This window comes from Salvelinus fontinalis, chromosome 22, assembly GCF_029448725.1.
Source record: "Salvelinus fontinalis isolate EN_2023a chromosome 22, ASM2944872v1, whole genome shotgun sequence".
Classification (NCBI taxonomy): domain Eukaryota; kingdom Metazoa; phylum Chordata; class Actinopteri; order Salmoniformes; family Salmonidae; genus Salvelinus; species Salvelinus fontinalis.
The window spans coordinates 4,843,182-4,858,457 of NC_074686.1; the positions used below are offsets into that span (position 1 = coordinate 4,843,182).

Consider the following 15,276-nt stretch of genomic DNA (forward strand, 5'->3'; position numbering starts at 1 on the left):
TCAGGACCTCAGACTGGGGCGAAGGTTCAGGAGTGGCTTTGATGTCCTTGAGTGGCCCAGCCAGAGCCCGGACTTGAACCTGATCGAACCTGATCGAACATCTCTGGAGAGACCTGAACATAGCTGTGCAGCGAGGCTCCCCATCCAACCTGAGAGCTTGAGAGGGTCTGCAGATAAGAGTGGGAGAAACTCCCCAAATACAGGTGTGCCAAGCTTGTAGCGTCATACCCAAGAAGAATCAAGTCTGTAATCAACAAAGTACTGAGTAAAGGATCTGAATACTCATGTGAATGTGATATTTCAGCTGTTTTTTTGTAATATACATTTGCAAAAAATTCTTAAAACATGTTTTTGCTTTGTCATTATTGGGTAGATTGAGGGGGGAAACGATTTAATCCATTTAAAAGGCTGTGACGTAACAAAATGTGTAAAAAGTCAAGTGGTCTGAATACTTTCCGAATGCACTGTAAGGAGGATAGGTTTCTGCTGCTGGTCAGTCTGTGAGACAGACATGCAGCCTGACTGGGGAGAGAAACAGGCTTGCTTGAGCCTACTGAGAAACAGCCCTTCTGGAATTATGTAGCCTACTAGAAACCAGCTTTTTAAATGTTTATAATACTAACAAAGTTGTCTTTGAACTAACAAAATGTAGCCTAATATAAGCGTGACCAATTATCACTCATTTTGAGAAATACCGCTCACACGTGAGATACGCATCTTGTCACAATAGAAACTTTCTCCAATCGAAATATATCCTTTTCTATACAATTCTTATTTGTGCTTATGAATTTTACATGTTAAATGTGACTGTACTTATTTATGTGTTACAAGTTATCTCACATAAGGGTTTGTTAAGAAGAAAGAGGACAGAGAGCGAAAGAGGAGCTCTTGCTCAGTTCACTACGGAAGTTCAAAGGACATATGAATAAATAAATAAAATTCCCTCGTTATGTCGAGAACACGACTTATCTCATCACTACAACACAAATGTTCTGTCAGATCAAGATCATTTTCTTGTGATCACGGCATAACAAATGTCAAGATAACCAACAGTACCATGCTGCCGCTGCATAGATCGCAATGCACTCGTGGGGCATTGAAGCCCAGAACGATACCAGACAGGCAGCATGGTCTCCCAGGCTGTGTGGCACCCCCAAGACCACAGCCAATCTCATGCAAGGAACAACGCAGCTAACTTGGCTAGTCTTGTGAGCTAGCTAGGTAGTCTTGTTAGTTTGTTATCTATGCTGGTTGTTAGCTTCCATAACTGATGTGTATGCCCTATGAGAGCATAATGCCACATGAGCTCTTAGCTCAAGGTAAAGGACATTTAGCTTGCTAACGTTCTAACTTATAAACTGATGAGCTCTAAACACAAATGAAAGCACAATGTCTCAAAACAGCGACGGTGGGTTTGTGCCCATAGGCAATGTTGTTGCCGGTGATGTCTGGTGAGGACCTGCCTTACAACAGGCCTACAAGCCATCAGTCCAGCCTCTGTCAGCCTATTGCGGACAGGCAGGTCCTCACCAGGCATCACCGGCAACAACGTCGCCTATGGGAACAAACCCAGCATCGCTGGACCAGACAGGACTGGCAAAAAGTGCTCTTCACTGACGAGTCGCAGTTTTGTCTCACCAGGGGTGATGGTCGGATTCGCGTTTATTGCCGAAGGAATGAGCGTTACACTGAGGCCTATTCTCTGGAGCGGGACCGATTTGGAGGTGGAGGGTCCGTCATGGTCTGGGGCAGTGTGTCACAGCATCATCGGACTGAGCTTGTTGTCATTGCAGGCAATCTCAACGCTGTGCGTTACAGGGAAGACATCCTCCTCCCTCATGTGGTACCATTCCTGCAGGCTCCTCCAGAAATGTCCAGGAACTTGCAGGTGCCTTGGTGGAAGAGTGAGGTAACATCTCACAGCAAGAACTGGCAAATCTGGTGCAGTCCATGAGGAGTAGATGCACTGCAGTACTTAATGCAGCTGGTGGCCACATCAGATACTGACTGTTACTTTGGATTTTGACCCCCCCTTTGTTCAGGGACACATTATTCAATTTCTGTTAGTCACATGTCTTTGGAACTTGTTCAGTTTCTCAGTTTTTCAATCTTGTTGTTCATACACATATTTACACATGTTAAGTTTTCTGAAAATAAACGCTGTTGCCAGTGAGGATGTTTCTTTTTTTGCTGAGTTTAAATGTAACAATTCAAAACGAATACAATCTGAACATAATAATAGAATATTAAACCATATCAAAAATTAAAATTAACAATGTGCAAAACTGCAGCATCCCACTTAAAACATTAAACTGGTCCATCTTTTCTTTATTGCCATGTTATAACCAGCAGCACACAGCAATGCTGACCATATTTTTCTTTTATGAGAGATTTGCATTCAGAAATGCAAGCTGCCTCACTTTCGAAGACCCTCTCAGAGGGAACGGATGTGGCCACTATGCAGTCTCCCTGTAATGACTTTAGACAGAGGCCTTGTTCTTCCACCAGCTCAGAGGATCTGCAGATCGTTGGAGGAGGGGCTCCTCCAAATAGGATCGCACCTCCATTATGGCATCTGCTGAGGGATTACTTCGTGCTGCATCCCCAGTTTCTCTCTCGTCAAACAGCATCCAAACAGCAGATGTTTGTGGAACTACTGCTGGTGCTTCTGCTCCCTCTTCTTCCTGTTGCCCTGGTGCCTGACCCAGCTGACTGCTGGGGCTGTCCCTCCCTGCTGCTGAGGTTATTCTTTGAAGAGCCTCATCAATCGCTCAGGCACCACTGAAGGCTAACTTCTTAAACCTGGGGTTAAGTGCAGCGGTTTCTGATAGCACGTGATTTTATTCCATTCTGTGGAACTTTCTGTCCATTGATGAACATAGGGTGTCCAACTCTGTCACATGTCCTGTGGTTACCTCCCATTCCTCATGGGTCAGAGCATCAACAGGTGCATTGACAATGGCCAGGGTAGAGATGATGGCATCCTTTGACTCAAGAAACCTCTTCAACATATAAAATATTGAATTCCACCTTGTAGTGCAGTCTTGTTTAGGCCTCAGCTCAGGCACCCCCACCTGGCGTTGTGTAGGCTTTAGTTTTTCAGCACCTACTGTGCTCCTGTGGAAGTATACCACAACTGCTTTCACTTTGTCCACAGTGGGCTTCATCACCTTCAAAGCATCTCTTACAATCAGGTTGATTGTGTGGGCAAGACATGGCTGATGGGTCCATTTAAACATTTTCATGGCTTTGGTTATGTTAGCTGCATTGTCGCTAATACAACAGACCACTTTTCCATCTACTTGCCATTCTCTGGCTACTCTCAACAGTTCCTCTGCCAAGTTCTCTGAGGTGTGTCTGTCGCTGAACTCAAAGCAGTCCAGAAGACAGCTAGACATCGAGAAATCTTCAATGAAGTGACATGTAACCAACATGTAAGAAGTGGTTACCCTTGATGTCCAGCAGTCAGTGGTAAGGCAAACTGCAGTAACTTTATGGACTATTTCCCGCACTGAAGCCTGTGTGCTCTTGTACAGTTGTGGAATAAGGGATTTTGAAAGGGGTTTCCTGCTTCGAATTGTGTACATTGGATTTAGACTATTGCTATAATTTCTAAAACCTCTGTCCTCCACAATCGAAAATGGCTGGAAATCGGTGGCAAACATTTTAGCCAATGCAATATCAATTTGGCCTTGTTTTGCTACAGACAGATTTGGCATAAACTGGTCCATAGAAGTCTGCTTTGCTGTGAGTCATGGAGTAGGCCTACTTGACTGAGTGGATACATCTCCTCCACGTGTGGAGGTGCTGGCTCCACCACTATCACTAGCAGGCCTACTTGACTGAGTGGATACATCTCGACGTGTGGAGGTGCTGGCTCCACCACTATCACTAGCAGACCTACTTGAATGAGTGGATACATCTCCACGTGTGGAGGTGCTGGCTCCACCACTATCACTAGCAGGCCCGCTAGTTTCTCCAAGCTCCACTACAGCTAGCTTCACAGTTGGGTGCACAGTTCACATATGTCGGTGTAGGTTGTGCGTATAACCGGCTTTATATGAGATTTTGTTTTGGCATTGTCTACATTATTAAAATGCATCCAAATGTTACTGTGCTTCCGACTCACTTTCCAGCTGTTGTTTTCACAGCTGTCCTTCCTCTCTCTCCTCGGCTGCTTGTGAGTGAGTTGGCTCGGCCCTCCCCCACGCATCTTTGGTTCATTGGTTGACACTGCGTGTCTGATTGACAGGAACAACAGGTGAGGCTGTTAGTCTGAGCAGACAGTCAGAACGAATATGTGTGCGTTTTGGAGCATTTAGGCCTATATTATTTTATTTCTTTTTTCGTTCTTTGAATTAGTTAATTCTATTCATTTAAATCTTTAGATTTTTCACATCTTAATTTTTAAAAAAAGTTATAAATAGATTCGTCTCTTCTGATATGCGAGCTGGCTCCCAACGTTCACCTACAAGAGCCGGCCCTTAGAGCCGACTCGTTCGCGATCGATCCATCACTAATCTCCAGTTTAGAGAATATCAGCTCGTGAGAAAGCTCCAGCCATCGTTGTGCTTTCCCACCAGTTAGCTTTCATTGTGTGTTAGCCAAGGCTAGTGTGCGTCCTTGTTGATATGCAAGTCCATCTTTCAGGTGTTTATGTCTGAAGATGAACACTGCGACGATAATGTAATATTTATGGTTACGCTAATTCGTCGTTTCTACTGAGAGCTAGCTGTTGCGAGCAGGCTCTCGCTGTTTTGGCTGTCATATTTAACCCTATATTTGTAAAGGAAAATGTCCCCCAGTGCGTCGTTTATGTGCCCTGTAATTGTATAGGTGTATGGCACATCATTATATGGGTATTACATTGTATTTGACTGTTTCGAGGTATTCAAGTTAATTGTGCAGTTGTAGCCCTGTACTGAAGATGGCGCTATGCTTTGTAGCACATGTGCAGCGGCACCTCGTCGATCTTAATTAGTGCCGTCACAGTCGTGTTGAATTGCGTTGTATGGTCCTGTATAGCATTACGTCATCATAGTCACGTTATCGCCATGCGAATTGTTTATAAGAGATGTGAATTGGAGATGGTATTGTCATTCACTTGTATCTTTACTCTCTTTACTTGCAGAGCAAACACACTTTGGTTGAAGCATGTTGCCAGACCACTAAGTGCCTTTTCCCATCCATACTACATACACTGTGCGGTTCCATGCCTGTGCATATTCAGCGTTATTAAACCACCTCAACTGGAATCCTACCCGTCTGTCATCTGTGCCCTTTACCAGCACACGGGAGCGAACACAAAGTAAAACCTAACCTAAAGAATGTACAGTTCACCAAGTCCTCACTTACACAAATGAAAGCATGACGTTCGCATGAAATTGACCATCCCTTTAGTGTAGCAATCAATTAAAACGTATGTGCTGATCCACCATGGGCTCACTGCCACAGCCATACTATCAATATGGCCACTCCTATTTCTAGAGTTTATTTCAGGATCTCGACAAAACTACTTTTATGTCGTGATCATGAGAAATAAGTAGCTACGATGGGAAGATCATTTCCAATCCATCATGGTATATTATTGAGGGGGTCAAATTGGCTCGTCTCAAATATTAGGGGCCTTGACCTCCCCGCAAGTTACACACCTGACTCCAGCACAGTTGAAAACCATCTCTCGGTCTGGCTAAGAATGAAGCAGATAAAAGACTGCAAGGATTAACATACTTCACTCATCCATTCTCAATGACTACGCCAACACAGATTTCAGACATACAGTATTTTAATTAAAACAATTAAATATGACAACCAAATAAAAAGGCTCAACTTAGGACCAGGATCAGACAAAAAAAAAAAATGTATTTTACATATAATTACACTTCTAAAAGTGTCACAATTTCATAAAACAGGCGGGGGAAAAAATCTAGCACATACTGTTACCGAAGCAATTTGTCAGTTGTATCTTATTAAGTCCGATATGCAGCCAACCACAATAGAGATGCAGGGTTTGGAGATTTTTCAGAGGAATCCTTTCTTAGGCAAGCGGGCACTCATGTGGGCACAACTGGACCACTGCACGTTGTTCTCAGTCTACAAACCTCTAGCTGTAAACCGTCAAAGCTCTTTCCATAAAGATCTTCAGAAGAAATGGTTAATGCCAGAGCAGTGGTTCTAAACGAAACAGAAATGTATTTCTGTCTAGCCGAGAATAATGGTTTGGGGCTGCTTCCCAAATGGCACCCTATTTCCTATATAGTGCACTACTTTTGACCAGAGCCAACAGAGTACCATAAAGAGAATAGGGTGGCAGTTAGGAAGCAATCCTGGTGTAAGCCAACAGCCGGTTGCTCAGAGCCTAAAAGGTCACATTGTTTATTGCTATTCACTTTAGAACATACCATCACTTAACATCTACTAAATGGTTAAAGGGAACGAGGGGTGAAAATCCCATGCATTACAGTAAACACTTTGCCACTAGGGAGGCAGTCTAAAATATCCACTGTAGTTATTAAATACAATTTTTTTTGGTTGTGCATTGTGAGTGCCTGCCCACCTTATCATCCCCACAAGCTTTTTTGGTCCTGACACCTCAAACCGGATTGGTTCTGCATATTGTTGTGTTCTTGGCATACAGTATGTCAGTTTCACACGCAGACAGACACCCATGCGCACACATACATGCACACGTTGGACAGTATTGTCATGTATCAATATATACGTATCAATGTAGAGAGAGACATATTGCCCTCGATGTTTTGAAAGTAAAGATATCTTCTTTGATTTACTTGTTTTCAGCACCATCAGAAAAAGGCACGGTCTATGGAGTATTGTCCAAGGATGAACCTTCAACCCTTTCCCACAAAAAAAAACTTTGAGAGATGCGCGCACACACACACACACACAAAATCAGACAAAATGTCTCAGATGAATTCAACACTCAAATGGAGGTCACATTCACTACCTGTTCTAGTAGACCAGGCGCTGTGAGATGAATGGAATCTACTGAATGGAAGCTAGGCTACTCTCCAGGGATTATTAGTTCAATGGACAGAGAGGAGAGTGATGGGAAATAGGGGGAGGTTCATCCAATCAGTCACTACAGAACAACACCTGCCCCCCCCCCCCCCCCCCCCCCCCACCCCCCCCAAAAAAAAATCAACAATCCCCCCCGCACAGTAGGTCATTTAAATGCTACAGATGTAGCTTCGGTACGACACGCTTTGCTTTAACATGGAACAAAAAAAACACCACATCAGTCTATTGCATTTGGATTATTATTAGTGACCATATTACCATTGTCTTCTATATTATATTATCATTATTGTTCTATGTTTATAGAATTTGTTAGCAAAAATAAGTGTTCATTATAATATACAAATATATCTCCATTTCAGAATTTGAAATGGTTGAGAACAACACAAAAAGAAGGCATCTGATGTCCAGCGGTTAGAGAGGGGAAGGCATCACATGGAGGAGTGTGGTTGAGTCCCAAAATGCCACTGATTACCTACATAGGGCTCTTGACAAAAGTAGTGCACTATGGGCCACCCCATTCCCTACATAGTCCACTACTTTTCCCCAGAGCCCTGGTCAAGAGCAGTGCATTATAGGCAATACAGTACATTTGGAAAGTATTCAGACCTTTTCCCACATTTTGTTACGTTACAGCCTTATTCTAAAATGGATTTTAAAAATGTAAAAAATCCAGGCTGGATGGGGAGCATCGCTGCACACATATTTTCAGGTCTCTCCAGAGATGTTTCATCTGGTTCAAGTCCGGGCTCTGGCTGGGCCACTCAAGGGCATTCAGAGACTTGTCCCGAAGCCACTCCTGCATTGTCTTGGCTGTGTGCTTAGGGTTGTTGTCCTGTTGTAAGGTAAACCTTCACCCCAGTCTGAGGTCCTGAGCGCTCTGGAGCAAGATTTCATCAAGGATCTCTTTGTACTTTTCTCTGTTAATCTTTTCTTCGATCCTGACTAGTCTCCAAGTCCCTGCAGCTGAAAAACATCCCCACAGCATGATGCTGCCACCACCATGCTTCACCGTAAAGATGTTGCCAGGTTTCCTCCAGATGTGACGCTTGGCATTCAGGCCAAGGAGTTCAATCTTGGTTTAATCAGACCGGAGAATCTTGTTTCTCATGGTCTGAGAATCTTCAGTTGCCTTTTGGCAAACTCCAAGCAGGCTGTCATGTGCCTTCAACTGAGGAATACTTACATCTGTCCACTCTACCATAAAAGGCCTGATTGGTGGAGTGCTGCAGAGATGGTTGTCCTTCTGGAAGGTTTTCCCATCTCTACAGAGGAACTCTGGAGCTCTGTCAGAGTGACCATCGGGTTCTTGGTCACCTCCCTGACCAAGGCCCTTCTCCCCCGATTGCTCAGTTTGGACGGGTGGCCAGTTCTGGGAAGAGTCTTGGTGGTTCCAAACTTCTTCTATTTAAGAATGACGGAGGCCGCAAGTACTCTTGTAGACCTTTTTTGGTACCTTTCCCCAGATCTGTGCTGACACAATCCTGTCATGGAACTCAGACATTTCCTTCAACTTACATCATTTGGATTTTGCTCTGACATGCACTGTCAACTGTGGGACCTTATATAGACAGGTCTGTGCCTTTCCAAATCATGTCCAATCAATTGAATTTACCACAGCTCAATTTCAAGTCGCATAGCTAAGGGTTTGAATACTTATGTAAATAAAGTATAATTTTTGTGCAAAAACCTGTTTTTGCTTTGTCATTATGGGGTAGTGTTTGTAGATTCACGAGGAGAAAATCTATTTTAGAATAAGGCTGTAACGTAACAAAATGTAGAAAAGGGGCCTGAATACTTTCCGAATGCACTGTAGGCTGCCATGTGTCTCCCCTGTATTATCCCCCGGCCTCAGAATAATGCTGCATTCGTAAACCAAGTGGGAATTTACCACCTACAACTGGGAAAATCCATTTGAAAGGGCCCTCCAACTGCTAACTGCTAGTGGGAAATAGTCCATCCTGTGCTCCCGCATGGTGACCTACGTCACCTACTAAGGAAATGACCTCGATAACAGCATTTTCGGAAGTTAAACGCAACAAAACATTTTTAAATAGCAATCTATTAATATGGTTTTTGAACACTTTCATTTGGGTTTGCAAGCTTGAGAGCTGTACTTTTAATTGATGGTTTACGCAGCTTGCTAGCCATTAGCCAATTGGCATTTCTCAATGAGTTCAAAGCATGTAAATGCATCCCACTAGTATTTACGACTTCACAACTGGTAAATTCCCACCTCCCACGAATGGCAGCATAAGTTCAACGCCCCCCCCCCTCCTAGATGCAAAACCCCACCCACTGGGCTCTAGAGGTCAATTCCGTGGCATCGTAGAGAGATAATTCCTTCCCGTTTTACTGCTGTACAGACATATATATATATTTTTTTTAAATCACACAAGCAGGGCAGCTACACATTAGCCCACAGTTACAGTTGATGAGATCATACCTACACTGTTCTTTAAGTAAAATCAAATGCTGGTAATGTCTGACATCTTGCAGGAAAGTGTACATTTTGCTGGGACTTAATTCACACCTACAGTTTGGCCCCCGGGGTACTGATGACTAAAAGATCACACCCTCTGGGAATTAAAGCATGTCCCCTGTATCATAAGTCCTCTCCTGTTACACCAATGAAGCTCATATTGTCTGAATACAACAGAGCGGGGGGGTTCTACTACCCCCCCCCCCCCCCATACTGCACCTCTCAGCACCAGGGTATGTGTCTCACCTGAAACACATGCATCTTTAAGTGCAGTAAATTGTCCTATATTTTTATAGTCTCTCTTCGTACGAATATATATGAACAAAATAACACGTGGTATAGCAGCTAGTTTGGTTTCTGGTAACACGTAGCTATAGGACAATGAGTGTGGCAGAGTGCTGTCCGTGCCACAACCCTGTCGCTTCTTTTGCAGTGAGAGCAGAGATCAACTGTGTCCCAGTCGGACAAGGCTCATACCACCCATGCTTCAAGCCCCATGCAGATGACCCCAGTCCTCCCCCTCACAATCCCACGAGGCACATTGAGTTTCGTCTCGTTCCAGTTTGACCAAACCCAAAAAGGCCTCACCTGGAGGATACTGCACAGCAAGGCAAAGGGAGAGAGACAATGCCCTTCAAAATGTGACAAAACGGCTTGATTTGACATTTGAAGGCTTACTTTGAACAGTGCAAAATGAGTCCTACCGCTAGAGGGTTCAAATGAACGACACAGATCTGTTAGCTAACTGTCCCCACCTTCAATTGATCAGTCTACATTAAAAAATGATTCACATTAAAAATGAAATCTTGAAACTGAATCCATGCAGCCATACACGCTGTGCTCTCTTACCCCAGACATTCCCAGACAACATATCATGCTTACAGTAATGCCTGGATGAGATTATTTGACTGTGTAACTAAACTAATTAACTGATCTCAGAGGAGCTCCAACTAAAATTAGATACATCCTTGGTCTTTCAAATTCTTCTTTCCACCTACAACGGGCACATAATTCACTCCATTTACTAAAAAACACATATGGTGTCATGTCACCCCCACATAACCCACAACATAACCATTTGTGGCATCAATCCTCGCCCCAGTTTACATTCTTTATCCGTTATCACCTGCCCATATCCGATCATAATGGCCCAAAAATATCAACATTGGTAACCATAGAACCCCTTTTTATGCATTAACGAGTTATTGCACTAAAAAGGTGTGACATCAGTTCCTTAGTTCAAATTTGACAAACAAAAACGAACAGCGTTCGATTGCTGAAAATGAATGATAAATAAGATTAATCTCAAGTCACAGAAGGAGGAATAAAACAAAGATAAAGTGAAATCTATAGCTACCACAGTGAACTCTGTAAAAGTTCTGAGTAGGACCATGGTGTGGCCTGGGTTGATATTCTAAAAGTACGACAAACAACAGCTGTATAAAAAAAAAAAAGCCTTATGATATTGAAAGAGATTGCCGTGTTGAACTCTGACAGACGCAATGACTGCAAGTAAATCACCATTGGCTTAAAAGAGAGCAGAGTAACTGGGCGAGCAGCTTGCTCTATGAAAAAGGGCATAGCTGTGATTCACGAGCGTTCTCGACTAACAGGCATCGCCATGGCAATCAGACTTCTACAGAACATACAGAGACGCACATATAACGACAACAAGCTAACGAAGACATTTAAAAAGAGGTACATTTATACGATTGAACACGGATAGGCAAGTCATCATATCAGCACTGGGTTGAGGAACAAGACTGATCCTCACTGGACCTGCTATGTCCCCCCCCCCACCCCCTTATCAATTCCCCCGTCTTGTCTTCTACACTCTGGCATTTTGAAAGTAAGACAAAGCAAAAGTTGAGCACAGCTCAAGGAGCAGTATCAGAGACGATCCATTAATTAAAAACACAGCAAAGGAGAACAGGCTGGGAGAGGATTGGCTGGTTTCATATTGCATAACGTTGCGGTACTCCCCTCTGGTTGTTGTTACCCTTAGCGGCTTGGCATCCCCTCATCAGGACCAGAGCTGCGCCAGCCCAGAGTCCGATATGCGATGGCTGACCACCCACTAGGACACAGAGGCTGATAGGATGGGGTGTTGGGAGGGGTATTCTACCTCTCAGGCGAAATACATAGTCCTCAGTGTGTCGTGATGAATCTGAACAGCCTTGGCGAGGGCCGTGGGGTCTCGGCCGTTACTCTGCCCCGAGACGTGGCTGCCCTCCGCACTGCGTGTGTTCAAGAGAAGGAAGTGAGGAAACGAGAAAGGGAAAAGGACAGAAAGAGAGGGAGGGAACATTTAACTTGAATGAACTTGAATATTATTTTAGAATCAATACATGACATCGGCCTCCAGTTTCTTTTTACCTGATAAACAGCACAAGACATTGATTTTAGCCCTACAGAAAAGTATACCGATCACACCGAAATTAATCCCCCCCCCCCCCCCCTCACCTGTCATGTTCTTTGTCCACCAGGTGGTAGCGGGCGCGGAAGGCCACCAGGTGGGCGTAGTAGGCTGGCGCGGGGATGGAGACAGAGCGGGTGCAGCGGACGTAGGTGTGGCACAGCTGGTAGGTGAGCAGCTGGAACTCGTCAGCCGTGAAGCAGTTGTCGTCCCACAGGACGTGGTAGTGGGAAGGTCTGCTTGTACCCTGGAGGGAGAAGGCGAAGTCTGTAATACCACAGGAACAATGCCGGTTCCATGGAGAGAATACCAGCATTGATTCAACACTGACAATGAAGTGTAGTGGAAAGCAATAGAGGCCGACGAACCTCTGAGAAAGTATCAATGACGGCAAGAGTCGACATTAGGGAGAAATAAGCAGGATATACTACCTGAACTCGTCCAATAAGAATGTTGACTTTAGTATTAGAACGTTTTCCCATTTTATGCCTATTGAACACAACCCTGGTATGAGTCTTGACACACACCTGTATTCCTGCGTGGCTGCAGAGGTAAAAGTCAAACTCATAGGGGTGAGTGATATCGGTGTCCACAGTGGTGCCTGCAGGAATGTTACCACTTCGTCCAACCTGCCAAAGAAACAACACCCCATTTAAAAACTGTTCAACAACCAATCTAAGCCTAGCAGATAAAGTCAATCATTAATGTACAAGGCGAGATCCATAGCACCGCTTACCCGCTCATTGCGGTCCGCACAGAAGAGGCGTGTGTGGTGGCGTTTCTGCACCACGATGTAGGTGATGCCAGGCTGGTACTCCTTCTCCAACATGATACAGGCTTCCCTGATGGCCAGCAGCTCGTAGTACAGCACCTGCCACACAGAGAGAAGTCAACTCACCAGCAAAGAGTAGCAAGCGGTGAAGAATTCAAGTTTAAGGCTAATAGTCGATGAAGAACATTGCTATTTGTAATAAATGTATTTCTCAACATAGGGACATCATTTGGCTTGGCTGTAAACTTTAAATGAGAGATTGAAGGGGGACATAAGTATTTTAACTAACCTGTCTGAACTGACCCTCTGACACGCCATCCCTGTAAAATATGATTCTGGTTGGTTTGTAGCGGGTGGACTTGTAGAACTGGATGAGGAGCTCCCGCACCATGGAGGCCAGGTCCTGGATCACCTCCTGTCTGGGTCTCTGGACCCTCACTGTGGCACAGTACCTGCTGGGGTGGGCGTCCATACTGCCCACCACCTGGATAGGGACAGAGAGAGGGAGATGGTCAGAAACATGAATTCTGACACCATGTTTTCAGAAGGCTATTGTAGGGGTCTATGTAACAAAACAAACTAGTAGATTACCAATGCACTAGATCCATCAGACTCCATGACAACTAGATAGACAGACAAGGCAGTGTTTGTGAGGAAAGTGGAAATGGAAACTAGAGTGACAGGAAGAGACTGACCGCTGCGATGGATGGCTTCTTTCCGTCTCCGGCTGGAGGGTGAGTGACGTCGGCCCCCAGGAAGATAACAGGCTGCTGGAAAACGGAGGGACTGGGTGGAGAGAGAGACAAACATCAGACACATACTACCATCCGAAACTTTGGGGTCACTGAAATTTCCTTGTTTTTGAAAGAAAAGCAACTTGTTTGTCCAATGAAATAACATCAAATTGATCAGAAAAACAGTGTAGACATTGTTAATGGTGTAAATGACTATTGTAGCTGGAAAGAGCAGATTTTTTAATGGAATATCTACATAGGCATACAGAGGCCCATTATCAGCAACCATCACTCCTGTGTTCCAATGGCACGTTGTGTTAGCTAATCCAAGTTGATCATATTAAAAGGATAATTGATCATTAGAAAACCTTTTTGCAATTATGTTAGCACAGCTGAAAACTGTTGTTCTGAATAAAGAAGCAATAAAACTGGCCTTCTTTAGACTAGTTGAGTATCTGGAGCATCAGCATGTGGGTTCAAAATGGCCAGAAACAAGTAAATCTCTTCTGAAACTCGTCAGTCTATTCGTGTTCTGAGAAATAAAGGCTATTCCATGCGAGAAATTGCCAAGAAACTCAAGATCTCGTACAATGCTATGTACTACTCCCTTCACAGAACAGTGCAAACTGGCTCTAACCAGAATAGAAAGAGGATTGGGAGGCCCTGGTGTACAACTGAGCAAGACGACAAGTACATTAGAGTGTCTAGTTTGAGAAACAAGTCCTCAACTGGCAGCTTCATTAAATAGTACCCGCAAAACACCAGTCTCAACGTCAACAGTGAAGAGGCGACTCTGGGATGCTGGCCTTCTAGGCAGTTGCAAAGAAAAAGACATCCCCAGATACTCAACTAGTCTAAAGAAGGCCAGTTGTATTGCTTCTTTATTCAGAACAGCAGTTTTCAGCTGTGCTAACATAATTGCAAAAGGGTTCTCTCATGATCAATCAGCCTTTTAAAATGATAAACTTGGATTAGCTAACATAACGTGCCATTGGAACACAGGAGTGATGTTAGCTAATAATGGGCCTCTGTACGCCTATGTAGATATTCCATTAAAATATATATATATATATTTTTTTAAATCAGCCGTTTCCAGCTACAATAGTCATTCACAACATTAACAATGTCTACACTGTATTTCTGAACAATTTGATGTGATTTTAAATGGACCAATTTTTTTGTCTTTTCTTTCAAAAACAACGACATTTCTAAGTGACCCCAAACTTTTGAACAGTCGTGTATATCCAGTCCAGATATGTAGTGTATGACAAAAACCTAGGTGTTTTCCATCATAAAGTATATATGCGTTTCTGCTAAAAAGGGGGTTTCTGCCTGTGGCCACACACACACACTCGCTCTTTCACTTTGCTTTACCGTTGGTGTGGGACCAGGATGTTGTTGATGCCCCCCAGCTTGACGTTGATCTTGAGGCAGAGGTTGGAGAGGGTCTGGGGGGACGTCTTCACCACGTTCTTCACCTGGACACACTGAGTGGCCATGCCCAGGAGGGTGTCTCCAACCCGCTTCACCTCAGCTGTTGGAGATACAAAGGGAACCATTTTACACCTGGTGCCACATTGTAGACACCGGTAAACATCTTACACCTAATGCCATCTTGTACATGGTATACTCTGGCTATGGTAATAACCAAAATAAATACACACACACACACAGTCGAGGAAAATTACGGTCGACCGATTGTGATTTTTCAACGCCGATACCGATTATTGGAGGACCAAAAAAAAGCCGATACCGATTAAAACGACCGATTTGTTTGTGTGTGTATATATACACAGTGGAGAGAACAAATATTTGATACACTGCCGATTTTGCAGGT

At 44.0% G+C, this 15,276-nt stretch overlaps 1 protein-coding gene across 4 annotated transcripts in view; it reads right to left on the bottom strand.

Moving 5' to 3' along the window:
• Positions 1 to 5,767: 5,767 nt before the first annotated feature.
• Positions 5,768 to 15,276, bottom strand: part of LOC129819596 (protein argonaute-3-like) — a 46,086-nt gene continuing 36,577 nt past the window's right edge. For 3 of the 4 annotated variants that reach the window (XM_055875982.1, XM_055875983.1, XM_055875981.1), the window contains exons 13-19: positions 14,814 to 14,973; positions 13,401 to 13,491; positions 12,995 to 13,189; positions 12,670 to 12,804; positions 12,461 to 12,562; positions 11,981 to 12,180; positions 5,768 to 11,754 (exon numbers count right to left, since the gene is read on the bottom strand). In XM_055875982.1, the coding sequence (XP_055731957.1) occupies positions 11,646 to 11,754; positions 11,981 to 12,180; positions 12,461 to 12,562; positions 12,670 to 12,804; positions 12,995 to 13,189; positions 13,401 to 13,491; positions 14,814 to 14,973 (992 nt within the window). In that variant the 3' untranslated portion in view covers positions 5,768 to 11,645. Of the gene's footprint in view, positions 11,755 to 11,980; positions 12,563 to 12,669; positions 12,805 to 12,994; positions 13,190 to 13,400; positions 13,492 to 14,813; positions 14,974 to 15,276 lie in introns of those variants that run through there. The other variant, XM_055875984.1, reaches the window with a different exon arrangement.